At 54.7% G+C, this 19478-nt stretch overlaps 5 protein-coding genes across 5 annotated transcripts; 2 read left to right on the forward strand and 3 right to left on the reverse strand.

Moving 5' to 3' along the window:
* Nucleotides 1–252: 252 nt before the first annotated feature.
* LRP88_11917 (Zn(II)2Cys6 transcription factor domain-containing protein) lies at nt 253–3797 on the forward strand (the record flags this gene model as incomplete). The annotated part of the gene is made up of 3 exons (XM_083248326.1): nt 253–1135; nt 1187–2175; nt 2226–3797. The coding sequence occupies 3 exons, from the start codon at nt 253–255 to the stop codon at nt 3795–3797; spliced, it is 3444 nt and encodes a 1147-aa protein (XP_083095756.1).
* Nucleotides 3798–4170: 373 nt separating this feature from the next.
* On the reverse strand, nt 4171–6106 carry LRP88_11918 (major facilitator superfamily domain-containing protein; the record flags this gene model as incomplete). The annotated part of the gene is made up of 4 exons (XM_083248327.1): nt 4171–4754; nt 4805–5146; nt 5197–5788; nt 5933–6106. The coding sequence occupies 4 exons, from the start codon at nt 6104–6106 to the stop codon at nt 4171–4173; spliced, it is 1692 nt and encodes a 563-aa protein (XP_083095757.1).
* A 1694-nt stretch (nt 6107–7800) lies between these two features.
* Nucleotides 7801–9234, reverse strand: LRP88_11919 (uncharacterized protein; the record flags this gene model as incomplete). Its single annotated transcript, XM_083248328.1, has 1 exon — nt 7801–9234. The coding sequence occupies one exon, from the start codon at nt 9232–9234 to the stop codon at nt 7801–7803; it is 1434 nt and encodes a 477-aa protein (XP_083095758.1).
* A 749-nt stretch (nt 9235–9983) lies between these two features.
* On the forward strand, nt 9984–10594 carry LRP88_11920 (U6 snRNA-associated Sm-like protein LSm4; the record flags this gene model as incomplete). The annotated part of the gene is made up of 4 exons (XM_083248329.1): nt 9984–9986; nt 10103–10243; nt 10300–10350; nt 10412–10594. The coding sequence occupies 4 exons, from the start codon at nt 9984–9986 to the stop codon at nt 10592–10594; spliced, it is 378 nt and encodes a 125-aa protein (XP_083095759.1).
* A 513-nt stretch (nt 10595–11107) lies between these two features.
* Nucleotides 11108–16792, reverse strand: LRP88_11921 (trifunctional fatty acid synthase subunit FAS2; the record flags this gene model as incomplete). The annotated part of the gene is made up of 3 exons (XM_083248330.1): nt 11108–11218; nt 11268–16210; nt 16270–16792. 3 exons carry the CDS (start codon nt 16790–16792, stop codon nt 11108–11110), a joined length of 5577 nt encoding a protein of 1858 aa, XP_083095760.1.
* Between the last annotated feature and the right edge of the window lie 2686 nt (nt 16793–19478).

Genomic DNA, 19478 nt, shown 5'->3' on the forward strand with positions numbered 1-19478 from the left:
GAGGCCATACGGTAATCCGAGTGTATTTGTATTGTATAGACGAGTAAAGATGGAAATACTTGTTCTCAATTCAGTGTGAGCGTGTGCATGTTGTAGCGCTTTTCAGCTGCAATTCACAGGCGAGGCGATTGACATCTTCAAACAACAACCAGCCGCCGCCAGCTCTCAACCTCATCAAACCATCAATAGATGAATCAAAATCTCTTTTACAAATCATCTTTCAACTGAAGTTGATATTCGTTGATGGTGGTGATGGATGATATGCCCACGCCACCGTTGAGTGGCGGGCGCACACCCACCAAGCCTCACACTGAGGAGCCGCCGCCTGGGCACAGAACCCACACCCCTATCGTCACCTCCCCCAACCCACTACGACTCGTGAACGCGAAGTGTCCAGGCCCGCCAGCGCCATCGCCGACTCCTCAGAGGCTTTCATCGTCAGCGTCCAGCAGCAGCAGCCGCTCATCGCCTCAGCAGGAGCCAGGCTCGGCTCAGTACCTCGACAGGCTGCTCCGCCTGACCCGATGTCGCCGCACCTTACGCTCCAGCTCCAGCTACGCCATGGCCGACTTTCTGGCGAGCTTCAATCTCGGCGCGCAGACGCCCGCCGCGTCCAGTAACCCGCAGTGCGACTCGGTCCAGGATTTGCAGCTTCACCTCCGCGGCGCTCTCGACGCCAAGGTCACCCCGAACCGCGCCGAGCATCTATCCATCACCCTCGAGCTGAGGGCCACCGTCCGCTTCCAGCTTTCCGTCTCCGAGCCCGAGAATGGCGCACTCGATAATCTCAATAATATTGACCCGTTGATGGGAGGAATGCGCTCGGCGAGTGTTGCCGCTGATCAACCTGGGGGACAGCTCTCGCGGGTTGTTTTTGCCAATGACATCCTGATGAACCAACCGCAAGATGACCCGGCTCTGCAACGATCTGTCGCAAAGCACATTATCGGCCTTGTCAGCGCAACAGACGGTAGCACTTGGACTGTTCGAGAGGTATCGCGCGGGTCGCAAGGCTGGACTTTTACGTATCTATGCAAGGACTCTTATCAGCAATGGAATCGGCAGACTTCAAAGAACCCAACCAAGGCGATTGTGGGCGAGTTCAGTCAACGGGACCCGGACCCAGTTCTGCATGGTAAGTTCAGAATGTCCCATCAATGGTTCAATCGTTGATCCCTCGAATCAGCTCGACCTGCCTTTGATTGCCGCGGATGCGTCACTATTGCATTCAATCGCAACAGCCGTGCAATCACGGTCAAGTACGATCACACACCCATGCACAAGAGAGTTGCTCAGCTTGCCGAGTACTTCAAGCCTCCTCCTCGTCAACTAGGTCCCGGCGCTCAGAAACTACAACAGCAAAAGACCAAGGAAAAGACACCTAAGAAGGCAAAGGGCGAGAAGAGGGAACGAAAGAAGCGAGAAACCAAGGTGCAGGACGAGAATGGGAACCCTCGGAAACGGAAAAAGAAGAATAACGGCGCAGCCCATGCTACTGCTCCTGCTGATGGACCCATGATACCCCCAGACTATCCCGGAGCGCTACCAATCGATGGACAAGGAGGACCTTCCTATGCTGCTGGGGAGCAGACAGATGGAACTGCGCAGAACCAGCAAGGATTCAGCGATTACCCCCAGGGTCTAATGGGAGACGCGCCGGCCGCGGCTAATGGCTCAACTACTCAGACTGGCAGCCAACCTCCTTCAGTCACCTACCCAGTTAATGTCTCGGCAGCTGAAGCAGCACGTCGACGAGAGGCTGCCCTGACGATGCTCAGTAATGCGGGTGTTGAGCCGTCTACTCTGTCAGCTGAGCAGTTCAACATCTTCTCCAATCAGGCACCAGAACTTCAGCGAGAGTCTCTGGGTATGCTCGTAAAGTATGGTGCAGAACGCCTGCGGATTGTTCATCCTGGTAACAGGGAGGGCTCTGCGCAGACAAACGCATCTGCTTCTACCCCGAGCAGTCAGACAACACCGTCTGGGCCCATGACGACCAAGGAACTCGTGCCCCAGTCCGGTGCTCAGAGCAACGTGGGAACAGACAATGAGGCTCCTACCAGCACTGAGGCAGAGGCTGTGGTAGAAGTACCAGAGACAACGAAACGAGGCAAGAGGAAGAAGATGGCCAAATCACGGACAGCTTGCTTCCCTTGCAAGGCTCGAAAGACCAAGGTAAGTATTCTGGTGATATTAATGGCGGTGTCAACTAACGAATGCCAAAGTGTCCAAAGGAGAGGCCTACTTGCACCGAGTGTGAAAGCCACGGCACTGCATGTGAATATGCACCTCAAAATCCAAGAAACAAAAGGAAGCCTGAAAAGTCGGAGACCATAGTTGTCGAAGACGATGAAGAGGAAGAAGACGAAGAGGAAGAGGAGCAACAACAGGAAGATGCCGAGGAAGACGCTCCTGAAGAGGAGGACAGCACCCAGCAAGACGCCTCACAAGACTACTCATACCCTCAGATGAACATTGGAAACATGGTCACAACCACGGATACATCATCTCAGGATCTCCAAACTTCCCAGAATGGTTACTATCAACCCGCCTCGGGTTTGTCATTGCCTCAGCCAGACCCCTATTCGAACACACAACAGCCCATGACTGCCGATCCAGGACTTGTCATGCCACCCAGGCAAACTTCTAACACTGGTATGCCTGAAGTAACACAGCCACCACCCCCAGCTCCGGCTCCGGCTGGCACAATTGCTCCCATCGAGTCACGACGATGGACAGCCATCGGACCTGGCAACAAGACGCGGAGAAGTCTCCCGTCTGAACCAGTTCACTCCAATGGGCAAAACGTGCCTGCTGCGAACCCTCAGCCATCAGACTGGGCTCAAAGCTCTAACAACACTATGCCAGCAACAAATGTTTCATCTGTTTCACCACAGATGGCATATTCTCGGTCTGCCAACCAGAGATCGCGGCAGGTGAACCAGAACGTTTCAAGGGACCATTCACAAATGGCCGATGGAATGCAGCAAGCAACAGCCGTGTCTAATACGGTGATGCAACAAGCTCGTCAGTCACCTGTAGCTGCTGCCGCCATGATGGCTCAAGCACGCAAGTCTCCGTATCAACAAGCTGCTGTTCCTCGTGCTACCTCTCGGCAAAGCCAACGAAACCAGTCACAGACTCCTGTTGCTGATCGGACTAGAGGCTATCAGCCACCTGTTGATATGGGCCTTCAACACAACACCAGGCCATCTGCTCGCCATGACACATCCCAGATGACGAATACTTCTGGCTATGGCGAGTATGGGCGGTATGGTAGCACCAACACCGCAACAAGCCATCAGCCGTCTCATCAGGGATATGATCAGACAAACTCGATGACGCAGCAGAATACTGACACGACCAGTCAGACTGCTGCCATGGCCATGTCGATGGCGTCGGGGACACCCTCTATGATGAGCACCTCCTACCCGACAACTACCTCATCTGCAAACCAGTGGTCTAGCTCTTCAGGACGCAACGACCGCTCATATGACAGCAACTCTTCGTATCATAACCAATCCGCATATTCACAGCCCGCATCCTCCAAGTCTGTCTCGGCATCCAGGCAAAACTTTAACATGCGCGGAAGCACACAACAAGACACTCGCACGAGCAGCAGCAACTCTTATGGCCAGCAGCAACAGCAGAACTATCCATCTTACTCTGGGCCTACACAGCAGAGTCAGACAGGCAACCAGCCATCAAGCTGGTACTTTCAAGGCTCACGCAACAGCTCTCTCAACCCAGGGAGCCAGTCGTCGGGCTACAGCTACGAGTCGTGGTCAGGCGTGTAATGCATTTTGGAACTATAAGCATCGTTTAGCAACGATTTGATGATTGGGGGAAAATTGATTTAGGTCCATGGATCAAGGGCAGCGGTTACGGACATGGCCAATGTTTGACTTTATAATTATTCATGTTTAGAGATACCCATGGGAATGTCAAGGGCTAGATGCTGCGTATTATTACTGAGCCATCACGATGTGTATAGCAGTTGTATGCGTTGTTTGAAATCATGATCATTATCCTTTGCGTTGTCTATCCGATTAGCTCTATCCTATCCTCTGTCCTCCGTGGTATTTCCATCACTATTCAATGCATTCTCTTCCCTTGGTGTTTGTCTGGTGTTTGTCTGGTGATAACCAGTTATTCAAATGTCGGCAGCCCCTATTCCACATGCTCGTAGACTGCAAACTTGCTCAGAGCTCGCAGTCTAGCGCCGTAAAAGTAGAGCAGCCAAATACCGATGATGCCAATGACGCTGAGTCCGCCGAGGAGACTGGTGCCCTTGGCAACACCCAGGTTATCAAACAACGGCTGAGCAAAGAGCACGCTGCCACAAGCCAGGGCGCTACGGAAGAAGTCGTTGGCGGCAAACAGACTGGCGGCGTACATAGGATAGCTCAGGGGGATGTAGACAAAGATACACTGCATGACGATGAAGACTGTAGCTCCATAGATGGTGATGCCAATAGTCGGGGCGATCCAATGGATTGACTTGCGGGCTGTCCAGGCGAAGAGGAAGAGACCGATGGTGGGACCGATGGATGCTGGCAGAGCGGGAGCGAGACGGGCTTCTTGGACGGGCCAGCCGCGCTTGGCGATGCGAGGGTCCATGTAGTAGTAGAGGTAGGCGACGTAGATGGCTACTCCGATGATACAAGAGACGAGAACACAGAGGAAGACGAGGCCGATCTCGCCGAGATTCATGCCGTAGTAGACGGGGTAGACACGGGGGAAGACCTCGAAGACTGGTATTATTAGAATTGAGGACTTATAGGAGGGTGAGAGTGGCACTTACATGAATAGTAGATACCGTAGATAATGGCGGTGTACACCTGCACGAAAAGCACAGCAGGATCCTTGATTGTGATCTCCATAGGCTTGATCAATGCATCAAGAGCAATAGAAGAAACCTTCATATTGCGCTGGTCAATCTCGCTCTGCGACATGAAGCGCTCGTTGCCCGTGAGCTTGCGAAGACGCTTAGCCCGACGAAGGAGGATGTTGGCGCCGCTCGTCTCGGGGAGGAGGAGGAACATGAGGATGAAGACGGGGGCAGAGGCCCAGATGCTCTCGTATAGGGACCAGCGCCAGGACTTGGCGGGGACGGCGAAGCCGCTGAGGAGGGGGCCTAGGGCAGCTTGGGGATGTTAGTATTTGTTGGGGGAGGAGGAGATGGGGGATACTTACGTCCACAGTAGGCAGCAGAGACCCAGGCCATCATAGCATAGGGGAGGGCCATGAGACTGTAGATATCGCCAAGCGATGCACCACCCGAGGCAAGACAAGGCGAGCCAAAGAAGCCCTGAAGGAATCGCAGAACCATAAGGCCGGGGTAGTTGCCAACAAGAGCCGTCGGGATGGAAATGATGACAAAAAGGAACATGGTGACAATGTAAACAGGGTTACGGCCAATGCGAGGAATCTCACTTAGGGGCGAGAACAGCAAAGGACCGATACCATATCCCAGGACATACAGCGCCAGACCCAGCGTAGCCTTGAGCTGGCTCACGCCAAAAGCCTTCATAACACCCTCAGTTGACGACGTGTAGATGGCCGAGGAAGTGTAAACCACAAAGGTGTATAGACAAATGATGAGCGAGATGCCCAGCCTCTTGTTGTTGGACCAGTTGTGCGGGTTATCGGCGTCATCGCTGTAGTACCAGTCGACAAGGATAGCACCATCCTTTGTCTTTTTGGGCACGATGGGAATAGACTGAATCTTTTCGATCTCGTGCTCTTCATCAGCGTGCAGTCTATCAGCAGTATAAGCCTGCGTATCCTGCGCCGAGCGAGTCCGCTGCAGCCTCAGGGGAGGTCTATCAGCCTTTTCGGGATCCTCGTCGTGCTCTGGCTTGTTGTTCTTTGGCTTTGGCTTTGTGTCGTCGTCTGCTGCGACGGTGGAGGAGGCGGATGAGGCGGCGACTGTTAGATTCTCGACTGGTGCGTCTTCGACAATGGCGTCGGGGTTGTTCATGAGCGTGATCCAGGGGTCGGGGAGCTTAAAGTCTTCCTTCTCCTCTGGATACTTTAGGTACTTGTTTCGGGTGACGAAGCGGATGACTTGCCCCAGGGGGGCGTCTCTGATTATGTCTGCCATTGTGTGTCGATTGTGGGTTCTTTGATAACACTCGTGTCTTGTGTGATATCAGAGCTGTGGATGGAGCTTCAAGCTTGTTGAATCTACTTCATTAACTACTGCGGCATCATGACATCTTATACACGTCCGCTGCAGACAACCACACCCGGCCTTCGCACACAATACTTCCCCGCGATCCATCATGCTGCTGGGTAATCAACCTCGACGCCACGGAGATAGAAGCTCGGACTTGACGATGAGAGCGAAGTGCAAGAGACACACACTACCATATGCACTCAACGGCTTGTAAATCGCACTCGGACTAACTCGCATGCGCCCATTACCAATCTCTGGTTGGGCTGGCTCGGTGCTCGGTGTTGTAAGAGTTGAGCTCTCGGCCAAAGGACGTGAGCTAGCCAAGAGCCGCGTGGTGGCATCCAAGTGGATGCACGCCACAGAGCCGAAGATTGCAAATCTGCCTCTTGTTTCAGTCAGTCACAGAGGACGGTCTAGCCCTAGGTCCAGCCTAGGGCTGACGCTGACGCGAGAAGCGGCACCGTAGGTTTAGAGTTATCGCCGCGTGCTATCTCCCCCAGAGCCGTGGGACCGAGATTTCACAATGATGATTACATTTTGAGCGTGTAAACCCCCTGCAGTCGAACGGTCTAGATGTACATTCCATGTTGTACTGTAGAGATCGACAGCATGCATGGGGATCTGTGAGCACTAACACATCTCGGCTCACGACTTGGCAACGAGATGTTGGATCTGGCCTGGGCAGTGGGATGATGATAAGAAACTTCATCCAGAAGGAACAAGGTGCTTCTCGCGCCCTTGGAAGATGCGTGGTTCTCACATCAGATTCTTGCCTCGACTGCCAACTCATTCACTCTGACAAGATGGAGATTCGTTTGTTCGTATTAGTCGACTTCCATAGATACGTCATGGCCTTGTCCGTCTGGCTGCCACATGCCGTTGAAGCCACACACGTTTCTTAGCTCGGTGGGATTAGAAATCGCCCCGTGCTCCCGACAGCAGACTTGCCCAATCGGGCAATCCAATTAATCACCCTCGGCCAGAGTTTCTCGCCGTGCCCCGGACGAGCCGCAATGCCAAGCCCCGGCATCCACAGGTCCACGATGCTTATTTCACGGCTCTTGCTCTTCTGCCGGTTCGAGCCAATACCTTCGAATCTCTTCTTGCTGGACCCTTTGTGACTCACTCCGCCGGGTCTTGTCCGTCAGCTAGGACCAGGCTGCAGAACGTAGGCCCGGATCCAGCATAACGGCTTAGCACAACGTGCGCCCTTCCGTGAGATGACATGACCACGGCTTGATTGGCACCGACTGCCCGGCCGCTGACGGGATCGACGCCCACCGCACATGCGGACCAGAACTCTGCTCGACCTCCATCCCCCCGGAAGGCCCGGAGCGGAGCTGACCTGGCTTACTCGATAACCATAACATATAGGGCCCATCCTGCCGGAGCCTCACAGCCAAAGCTCGCATCCTACTGCTTGTCACGTCATTGACTCTCGTAGTGAGGAATTGTCTCTGCCACATGATGATTTAGACAGCATCTTATCTGCGTCTGCGTAGCTGATAGGCCCCGAAGTTGCCGGCTGCCGAGCTGACTGAAAATGTAACCCGTGTATTGGCTGGCCTCGTAGCTGTGAGTGCTCTTCCGCTCGGCAGTTCATTCGCTCAGCGCTGCTCCTACAAGGCATCAGGCGTGTCGTTCTTTTCCCGCGTGTCAACCCCCTTGCTTCCCTGACGGCGCTGGGAAAGCAACAACCGCACCATCTTGGCTGGCCCATCATCACCTTGATCCAGCGCGTCCACAATCGGCCATACACGGTTGTCCTCCACTTCCAGACCAGCTTTGACAAGAGGCTGGACCCATTCCGCCCTCCGCCATAACTTGGGGTCCTCCTCCCCATTTCTTGACCTATTCGTCGTAATAACACGACTTGCCAGCCTGAACGCAATGTTGAGGTCGTCGAATTCGAGGCAGGCCAGGATCATCACTTCATACGCCTTGATGGAATCTCTTGACATCACCTCGTTTCTGAACATGGAGCTGTAGTCTTTTGCCAGAGTGTACCTTGTCTTGGCCTGCTCAGTGTTCATCAACAGGTCCCTGAAGAGGAAATGGTCAGGGTTCTTGCCGCTGAGGAAGGCAAAATCGCGGTAGAGAGGCATGCCAGCCTCTGTGCCACGTTCTTGGGTCATGGCTTCCATCGTAACCGAGATAGCCTGCGCCGAAAGATTTCCCCTGTTTTCCTCGAGAGCACCAACTGCCGTTTCGATGCGTTCTGGGTTTTCCTTCAGTGCCTTGTAGATAGTCCTGGTGCTTCCTCGGTCCGGATGAAGACCTGTTTGCTCCATGGTGCTCAGATGCTGGAATGCGCCACCCAGATTTCCCGCCTTGACAGAGGCTTCGATGAGGGCTTCGTAATGCTCCTTGGAGATTTTGATATCCAGGTTACGTAGGATATTGATAACCTCATGGGCTAGAATTATGTCGCCGTGTCTCGCTGCCGTGCCCAGAACGTTGTTGAGAGTAACAACGGAGGGGTTGTGCATAGGGGTCCTGACAGTGCGTGTCCATGTCCAAACCGTCCCCTCGTAGTGATATGCCTGGCTGAAGACATCCAGAGTATGATAGAGAAGGCTCCTAAAGGCATCATCTGTACCCTTGGCAGCTCTCCTCTTCTTGAGCATTTCCAGCAGTCCGTCAAAGAGGCCTACTCTGCCAAATTCGATGATGAAGGCGTCGTAGACCCAAAGCTCAACCCGTCCCTCTTGCTCAAAGAACTCCTCAAACTTTGACAGGGCGAGCTCGTGCTGTCCTTCCCGGAGCATCCCCACAATAATGTTTTGCCTGGCGCTTCTGGTGAATTCGAACCAGTAACTCTGCATTATCTCGATTACCCGCTGGCGTACGACGTAGTCGGGATGGATGGCCAAAGCTTGCAGGGCGCTGTAGCATAGAGTTGGCGTAGGAGGAATGTTCTGGTCAGCCATATCATCCAGCAGCTTGTCGACTCCTCGGGCTGAGCCTACGGGATCTACCAGGGCGTCCATCATACACTCGTAGACAAACGCATCGAGGGGGTAGTCGTGCTGGCTGACAAGGAACTTGACCAGATGGATTACTCTCTTATGACGGTTCGGCACTTTTCCAACTTGTCCACGGCCGTTTGGCGCCCGTAGCACTCTGAGAGCTTCCACAATTGCTTCGGTGCTTGTATGGTCAAGATGCGGCGATGCTAGCCTGAGAAGAGGATTCTTCGAGCCTCTGGCGGTCCTGTACCGTTCCTCCGGTGGGACCGGGCATCGTGACTTCTTCCCTTTAGAAATGGACCCTTGGCCATCACTCCCTGGCTCAAATATTTGAAAGAATTGATCGAGACTTCCTACATGTCGGGAAGGGCGCTTGTCACCCGAGGCTTTGGTAGTATTTCGGCGACACTGGGTCACGGTCGATCGTCTTCCGGTCCATGTTCGCTGCGTCGGTAGGAGAAGTTGCGAATTGAGAGTCCGAGGCAAGGAGTATCCTTCCAATGCCGGACGCAAGCAGCGCCAGAGCCCATCTGGCAACAATTGCGGGCGGCTCATGGTTTTTGAGGAATTATCATGGTTCTTCGGAGCTTGAATTTGGTCGGCACTTCTTTGCGCTTGAATTCCTTGGCGGAACACTTCCGCCGTTGGAAAATATCTCTAAAAACATGATTATGCAACTGCGGGGGTAAATAGCCGCGTAGAGCCGCCCCTCACCTCTCAGCGCTCACCTTGGATTCACCGAGAAGCCGCTCCACTGAGTTGTTCCATTCTCAACATTCCCTTTCCAGCGCGCGCATCACACATCACATAGCCGCTGGCGCAGACCCGACACCATGGTACGTTCGCATAACCCTCTGGCACCCAATTTCGAGGCCAACAACATCTCTCCCGTCTCTTCACTCCCCGGCGCATCGCACAACGCAGCAAGAGCTAACCACTTCTCCAAACATAGCTACCCCTCGGTCTACTAAACGCGGCCCAAGGCCACCCCATGCTAGTCGAACTCAAGAACGGCGAGACTCTCAACGGACATCTGGTTTCCTGCGACACATGGATGAACCTTACACTCAGGGAGGTGGTCCAGACCAGCCCTGTACGTGCACCCGGCGAGGACGATAGCTACAAAGAGAGATGCTAACCGGGACACAGGAAGGCGACAAGTTTGTGCGGTTACCAGAGGTTTACGTCAAAGGAAACAACGTATGTTGCAATCTCGAGGCTTGCGCACGATATGCCGAGGAGAAACGCTGACGACGAATAGATCAAATACCTTAGAGTGCCAGACGAGATTATCGACCAGGTTAGCGAGTCCCAGAGAGGTCAGCAAGGAAACTTCCGCGGTGGACGAGGAGGCCAATCAAGAGGCGATCACGGCGGACGAGGCGGTGACCGTGGACGCGGTCGTGGTGGTGGTAGAGGCCGTGGACGAGGACGAGGTCAATAAGATTGCTACTATGCCTCTGACGATACCCTCCACGCATGGTCAGAAGTGGCTATGCGTTACTCCCGCCACAGAGGAATGCTCGATATCCAATAAAGGGAAACTGTCCCTCTGATATCGTGCCAACGCCTCGGGTTCTCACTCATGGGACCCTACCCTAAAGAGAGTGGACGACAATCCCACCCAACAAGACAAATCAGGGGACAGGCGGGCATGGATAGTACACCGTTGTGAGCATACACTCACTGTACGAGGTATGCCAGTCAACATCACTAGACTTAAAGACAGCGCAGTCACGGTAATTGAAGCCGAAATATCGTCTATTCTATGCATAAATCATTCTACCCGGTCTATTCCGTGCAGATCCCATCAGTACCACATGCCTAACAAGGCCTTACTGTGGCCGCCCATATACCTCATTAGAACGCGCAAGACAACATATGGAAACAGATGTTTATCAAAACTCCCGTTGTAAGCCCACGTGGCTAAAGATGTACACAACACTCCCTAATGTATTTAAAAGTTGGCAACAGCCACGGCAATAGCCTGGCTATCCGAGTGCGAGATGGACAGAGTAATGTCCTTCACACCAGCCTTCTGAGCAGCGGCGGCAGCGTCACCGTGGAGCTGAAAACTAGTTAGCATTATTCGAACTTGTAGGAATAAGTGAACTTACAGAGACAGTAGGGGCACCGTTCTCTCCCTTGACAATCTCAATGTCCTTCATGGCAGCACCGGCACCCTGACTGGCGACACCCAGAGACTTGAAGACGGCCTCCTTGGCACTCCAGCGACCAGCGAAAGAGCTCTGGGGGCTAGGGGCCTGGCGGCAGTAGGCAATCTCCTGGGCGGTAAAGTTGCGCTCGACAAAGGTGTCATTGTCAATGTTGACGGCCGAGATATCCTCGACATCAACGCCGACCTGGCTGTTCTTGTTGGCCACCTTGAGGGCAAGGGCCTCCATGACCTGCTCCGTCTCCTTAGCCTTGGTAGACGAGACAACCTTCTCGGACTTCTTCATGAAGTCGGCAGAGAACTTGAGCTCGGAGGTCTTCTTGTCCTCGCTAACACGAGCATCAGGGTTCAGCAGCACCTTGCTGAGCTGCTCATCGCTGTAAGGAGCGTTGTTCTTGGCGACGAACAGGGTGTTGTTGATGAAACCGTCGTGGAAGTAGCGGTAGGCCTTCTTCTGACGAGCCTCGACCTTGTTGCAGTACTCCAGGTAGGTCTTCTCATCGAGGGTGGCGAAGAGGTACTTGGGGTGGATACCAATGGCCTGAGCACCCTTCTGACCGAAACCGAAAGAGGTGACAGAGAAGGCCTTGATGCCGTCGGTCTGGATGCTTCGGCTGGGGTAGACGATGAGATCGTACTGCTCCATGACAGGGTCGACGTTGTCGGCGTTGCGGTTACCAGGGACCAAACCAGTGTTGAGGACCTGGAGACAGCCGTTCATCATCCAAGCACCGGCGGCACCCTTGGGGTGACCAGTGAGGTACTTCTGGAAGATACCCAAGACAGCGTTACCCTTGGTGCGACCAAGGTGGCGGAGCTGCTGGCAGATGACATTGGACTCGTTCTTGTCGTTGGCCTTGGTGGAAGTTCCGTGGAATGAAGCGACATCAAGGTCGTCAACGGTAAGACCCCAGGTGGCGAGGGCACCACGGAGGGGAGCAATGCTGGGGTCGCTCTTCCAGAAGTTGTTGCCCATGCTGCGGAGAAGCTCCTTCTCCTGCCGAGCAGCCTCCTTCTCGATGTGAGTGAAGCGGTCCTGGGCATACTCCTTCTCATCAAACTCGCCACCCTGAGCCTTCATAGCGTCAATCTCATCATGGACGTACTCCAGTTCAGACTCCTGCCACTGCTTAATCTGCTTCTTGCGGCGCTCAATCTGGCGGCGACGGTAGTTGATGTCGAGCAGAGGCGAGGGGAACTTGCCGGGGTTCTCACGAGCGGTGGTGAGGACACCCTGTCCGGGAGCAGGGACGGAGCGGCCAATCTTGTCAGAGGCGGTGGTGGTGAGAGCGAGGACACCGTGAATGGGGACACCCATGTCAAGAGCCAGCCTGGCAGTCATGATGATCTGGATACCGCAACCCTGGGACTCCATGAATCCGTTTCGGGTAGTGGTGGTAGGACGAGACATCTCCTTGGGAGTACGGCCATGAGCCAACTCATCAACGGTGTTGCTGGTGGCCTTCATGTTGGCGAACTCGTAAGAGCCTTCCTCACCGAGGTCATCGAAACCACCGACGAAGCAGATGCGGGCCTTGCCCTCCATGATGGTCTCGTAACCAACATCGACGGACTCGACAGCAGTGGCGCAAGCACCGACAGGGGTCTTGATAGGACCAGAAGAAGACATCAACAACATGTTAACCCAGGCAGACATGGTGTTGATGAAAGACTCCTGAAGAATGTCGTTCTGGACAGGCTGGTCAAGGAAGCGAGTACGATGCATGTCACGGAGGGCAGCAGCACCACCCATACCGGAACCAACACAGTTACCAACCTCAGAGACGTGGACATACTTGTAGAACTCATAGGGGTCGGTGATACCGCAAGAGAGCAGAGCCTCAGCGGTAGAAACGAGGAGGAAGAGGGTAACGGGGTCGACCTGGGAGATGATGTCCTCGGGCACGCCATATCGCTTGGGGTCCCAGCCAGTGGGGATCTGACCAGCGACAAGACGGTCGAAGCGGAGAGCCTTGGGGATCCAGAGAGAAGCACCCTTCCTCAAGCGAACGATGTACTCGCCGCTGTCAGGAATCTCAAAGACCTCAACCTTGTCACCGTGCTCGCGCTTGAACTCATCGGCGGTCTCCTTGGAGGCCTCGAAGGGCTCAAGATCCTCCTCGATGACGACCTCGTGAAGGAACTGCTTCTTGTTGGGGTCGTAACCCTGGAACAGCTCAGGCTCAATCAGGCGGATACCAGAGTGCTCGAGGATGAACTTCTCATACTTCTGCTTCACGTCCTTGTCGTCAACGGGCTCACCAGTCTTGGCATCAACCCAACCGGCGTAAGGCTGACCCTTGACCATACCATTGTGGTTCTTGATAAGACCCATGATCCAGGCCATCTCAACACAGCCCTCAAGAGAGAACTCGCCGAAAGCCTCCATCTCCCATCGGGTACGGGAGTTACCCCAGGGACCGACCTCAGCGAAACCAGTGACAACGACAACCTTCTCAAGGTCGACCATGCCCTTGAGGGACTCGTTGAGAGGCTCAATTTCCTTCTTCCAGTCAGGTCGGTTGGGGAAGTCGAACTTGATGTTGGCACGGGGCTCAATGGTCTTCTTCTTGTAGAGAACCTCAGAAGCGGCACCGTTGACAATGGTGTTCTCAATGGCGCTCTCCTTGCTAACAGCCCGGCGGACCTCACTGGTCTCCATGATGTCCTTGCGGAGCTTGGTCATGGTCTCGTTCAGGTTGGGGATGAACTGAAGACCACCGTTGAGATCAGCAAAGACAGGCTCAGACTGGCACAGGTCGACGAGAGAAGGAGACATGAGGCCGAGAAGGTTGAAAGCCATCTCCTGCTGAGAGAAAGTGCGGACGCCAAAGGCCTCGACACCCTCAGCGACGATGTTGTTGCCAGACATGAGACCAGTGCCTCGGGTCCAGCCGATAACAGCACCGCAGATGGTGAGGTAGTTGGCCCAGCTCTCGGAGTGCCACCTGTTGAAGAGGGTCTCGAGACCAAGCTTAGACTCGGAGTAAAGACCATCGTTACCAAAGGTACCGTGGTTGGGAGACAGGGGCAGGACGACCTGGGCAGGTCGGGTCTCGAAACCGCGCTCGGTCTTCTGAGCCTTGACACATCCGAGGAGACGGACAAGGTTGGTAAGCATGATACGATGAGCAAGCTCAGACTTGGAGTCGATGTTGTCGATCTCACGGCCGTTCTCCGAGATGGCAGCGAAGGGCACAATGAAGTCAAGATCCCAGCCAAGACCGTTCTTGGTGTCATAGATGTACTCGACGAGGGCCTCGACGTCCTGCTTGCTGCCCTGGTTGAAGGGAACAACAACGATCTGGGAGCCACGAGAGCCATAGCGAGTGTACATAGCCTGGTAGTACTCGGTAACCTCTCGAGAGAAGCGGCTGGTGGTGACAATGACCTTGGCGCCACCGCTGACGAGACCCTGGAGAACCTCAGCACCGATGGAACCGGCGCCAGCACCAGTCATGAGAACGTGCTTGTTCTGGAAGGTGACTCCAGACTTGGCGGCGTCCTCGAGACAGTTCAGGTAGACTCCAGTGAGCTTCTTGCTGTAGTCCCAGCCGTGAAGAGTCTTCTTCTTGAGGTGGAGGAAGGGGATGGTCTCGACCTTGCCCTTGGGCTGGCTGGTAGCCTTCAGACCCTTCCTGCCCTTGCCGTTGTCCTTGGGGAGGATCTGGCTCTCGTTCATGGCGAGAGAGCGGAGGACCTCACCATACAAGCTCTTGATCTCAAGCTGGGAGGTCTTGGACATCTTGTGCTGCTGCTTGATGAGCTTGTAGATGCGCTGAAGGTCGCTCTGAACCTTGGTACGGTTGCCGTACTCAGAGATCTTGCCGCCCTCAGCCATCTGCTGAACGTAGTGCTCCAGCTTGCGGCAGCTAGCACGGGGAACTTCCTCGTAGTTAAGGTTGCCTCGGGCGTCAACTGTCGTCCTGGGGCCGGTAGGAACAGCGACATCCTTGTAGACAGGGGCAACGTCGAGAACCTCCTTGCAGTTCTCGATAAGCTGCTCTCCAAGCTCCTTAGCGAGCTTGTAAGTCTCGCCTCGCTCAGTGGGGCAGTTATCAATGTGGTACTGCATGAAGTCCAGGAGCTTGGGGTTGGAGCGGTTCATGAGGCGGATGCACTGGCTGACAATCTCACGGTCGACAACCTGGAGACGACCGAAGATGATGTCAAAGTACATGCTGAGGGCGTCCTGACGAGCCCAGTTCCATGAGGAATCGTAGGTGCGGGCCTTGAGAGGGCTGAAGACGGGCTCGATACCGGCAGCATAGAAATCGCCGTGCTCGGCAGTCCAGAGGTCCAATTGGGCCTGCAGGACCTTCTCGGACTTTTGAGAGTTGAGGTGGGCCTTCTCACCCTCGCGAAGGTCGATCTTGAGGTATCGGGCAAGGAGCTCGAGCTGCTGCTTGAAGAGGGCACGCTGGTCCTTGGTGAGGGCATCGATGGCAGCAGGGTCCATCATCATGCCACCACCAGAGCCGCCGGCGGGACCGGCAGCAGCAGCGGTCGACAAGCTAATACCGGCGTTGTCGGCGTACTTGTTGGTGACGGTGTCGAAGAAAGCCTTGGCATCAGCCTCGGAGCCAAGGCGGGCAGCAGGCTCCATGGTGAGGGCCAGGAGCAAGGCACCGTCTTGTCGGCCGGGACCAAGACCCCATCGAGTCTCGAGGTATTTTCGGGCGGCCGTGATGTTGAAACCACCAGGCATCTTGGAGGAGATCAATCGAGCGATCAGAGATTGTGATTGCTTGCCGAGGTTGCCATCGAAGGTGGCCTGCATAGAGGCACCAAGCTCATCAAGAGGGGTGTCCTCGGGCTTCTCAGGGGTGGAACCGAATTCCTTTCCAAGATCACCAAGAATCTCATTCTGGAGGGTCGACTTGCCTGGAAGCGGGGAAATTAGATGGCGTTCTTACAATTGCAGCTAAAAAGATAGAACTTACCGCCGACAAGGTCCTTGATGGCCTTGCTAAGGGGAACCTCAAGGAGAGGCTTCTTGAGCTTCTGCGCAATCAGGGCGCGGACAATCTCAACGGCCTGGACAGGCTCATCTGCCACAGCAGCAGCAGGGCCTGCACTGGGAGCGGGAGCGGCAGCGGCCGCAGGAGCAGCAGCAGCAGCGGGAGCAGCCGCGGCGGGAGCATCACTGGAGGAGGCGGCAGCGGGCTCGGGCTCCTCCTCAATGGGATCAACATCATAGTAGATCTCCTTTGCGTCCTTGTTGTAGCAAAGGATATTTCGCTGAACAGACTTGGCGGCATCGTAGGCCTCGTACTTGGACTTCAAGGTTCGCTTGGCCATCACTCCCAAGGTGTCGGCAGGACCGATCTCCACGACTCGCTCGGCGGTCCTCTCACCGAGGAACACATCCTGAGTCTCAATCCATCTGACGGGCGAGGCAAACTGATAGGCGAGCAGCTCAACGAGCAGGGTGTGGGCGAGCTCCTGCTCAACTTCGGGACGCATGTTGGCGGAATTAGGTCGGGGGAGGAATCTGAAAGGGGTATCTCGAAAAGGCCGAATTGGCTATCGCAACCAGGAATTGGTGCGAGGTAATGGTCGAATAGGTGGTGATTATACCAGGGGCCCGCTCAACCCCAACGTAGAGAGAAATGGAGCCGTCGCAGGAAGCTCCCAAGCTGGCGAGGTGGGAGGATATGCAGCTGGCGGGAGGGGAGAAAGAAGGGGAGGAGGATGAGAATGGAGGCAGAAGGAAGAGGCCGAGGAGTGTATGAATATGAAGGCCAGGTTTGTAGATGCGTTCTGCCTGCCAGCGAGAAGCAATGGGAGGAATTGGAGAAGAGACGGAGCCAGAGGATGAGTGCCAACGAGCGGATGGCCGGTACGAATAGGTAATCACGATTGTAGCCGACGGCGAGGGAGGAGCCGATTGTTGAACAACCGGCCCACCAAAAAGTCGTCGAGAGAAAAAAAAAATTGGGGGAAGCTGTAGCCCGCCCACACCACACCCCTGTCAAGTTGCCTCCTTCCCTCCACCACATTGGCCCCTGGGTAAGGTAGGTACAGTACATGGTACCTCTGGGCCATGGGGCACCCGTCCATGGTGCTGCCCGGCGTCTGGACCCTGTCGTAGGCAGCTGCCGGTACCTACATCAGGCCTGCCAGGGCGCCCTGCTGGCTCGCATCCCGCTGGAACACGGTTGAGTATCCGGTACTTTCTCTCGAGCCTTGGGGCGAGATGACCTCGAGTGGAACATCCCCGAGCCACACATGGCTGCGGGTCCTCACTGATGGGCGTGCAGCACCCTCCTCAACCATATTAGAGCGCTAGTCCTATCCAGGAAAAGACAGGCTGGGACGGCGAGCACCGGCCAGGGGCTGCCAGGGGAGCAGCTTCCCCAGAAACCGACCTTTTGGGGCACCATCAGACATGTTTTGCTGGGCTACACCACAAACACCATGGATTTGCCTTTGGTGAGCCCTTGATAGCTCGGCCGAGCGGGCTCATGATGATGGCTAGCCACTGATGCCTGTGCTCTTATCCCGCTTATCTATAGGTCTGCAGTAGAGATCTTGGCTCACGGACGATAAGAAACGCCGCCTTTGATGGAATGGTCGAGGGGAGGTGACGACAGTCCTCCCACCATCAGCTCAGGGATCTGACGGATGTGGCAGCTAACCCTTGCTCACCAGTTACGAAAGGCTAGAAAGGGTGCGGCCCTACTAAGCAGTAGGGTAGGACACTGAAGGGAGGGCCCAAGGAGCAGCTTTGTCGATGCAATTTCGCGTCTGGCTCATGCCCATGATGAGTTTCGGCAAGGTACCGATACATTTCAACGTCGATTTCTCGTTTCCCGTCGGTCTCCGCGCGGCCGAGTCTTGATTGAATGCACAACCGTTGAGATACCCTTTGATGCCTGAAGCCATAGCTGAAACCTTGTCTCTTCCCAGCAACTTCCGTATAAGTCATGATGAAGAATAGACTGCGGCTCCCCAACTGCACTCCCAAAAAGCCATCGCGGCTGGCCACAGTCGTTGGTGCATGCAAAGAGATCTACTTGGCACCATGCCGCGTGTGGGCAAGACTAGACCTGCGCTCATGAGAGGTAGATGTTGAATCACGGCGTTTTGAGAGGCTGTTGTTCCGCAAGTTTCTGCCGGCAACACGCCGAGACGAGCCGGTGCGGCGCTGTACAGGTACTTTACGCGTAGCGAGGAGCCCCACAACGTTCGGGAGCTTGAGATGGCCTGGACGGAGAATGTGGGGGGCCAGTCACTGTTGTAGGGGAAGTTGGGGACGGGAGTTGGGCGCTGGGCGGTGGACTTTGGCACAAAGTCGAGAGGTTGGAATTGGCTTTCGAGCATCAGAATCAGAAAGAAAGGGTTCAATCATCATGACCAACAGAGACAATCAAGGGATGGTCATGACACAGTTTCATCTCTTCAACCAAAGTTGACGGTTAGGGAGCAAGGTTCCGAGTCAGTTGAAATTCAATGCTGAAAAGGTCTCCTGACAAGCCCCGAGACAGTTGACTTAATTTGCAAGAGTGAGGTGGTTGCTGAAATTGGCAACGGGGATTGATGCTGGTCTGCGGGAGTCCCACGAAGCTCCCGAACTGGCGTAAACACTGCCAGTGCTGATGGTGGGGTGGTTGAACCAGAGGGAACAAGAAAAAGAAGAGGTTGACTAAATAACGACTGTACTTTCTAAGTAAGGTTTCACTGTAGTTGCACCAACGTTTATATCAGCTTCCGAAATGCATGCCGTTTTTTTGCATCTTTGCCGGCAAGGATCAACGGTTCCAATGGCAACCCTCAAGTGACGGGGAAAAATTCAGTCAACAACACACCATCCGGAGTTTGATGATGGGCATCGATATCGGATGGATGGACGCTTTGCCTCACGTTGTCCCATATCCTAACCGAAGTTGTGTACAAATTGGAATGGGGTGAGGGTTGAGGATAACTTACCAAGGTATGACGAAATCCCTTGCTGGGAATCATCAATTCCGAATTGATGAGAGATATGGATACAACTCAATATCGACACGATGGCTTATGGATGGGCATGTCGGGGATAGATAGGAACTTGAAGGGGAAGATTTGAGTTGAGGATGCAACCTGCTTCGCAAGCCCGGCCACACTGTGGCAAACAGACCCAACCCATAGCTGGAACCGTTCGAGAGTGCCG

This window comes from Fusarium phalaenopsidis (assembly GCF_050370095.1).
Source record: "Fusarium phalaenopsidis strain FUZ10S chromosome Unknown contig_32316, whole genome shotgun sequence".
Taxonomy (NCBI): Eukaryota; Fungi; Ascomycota; class Sordariomycetes; order Hypocreales; family Nectriaceae; genus Fusarium; species Fusarium phalaenopsidis.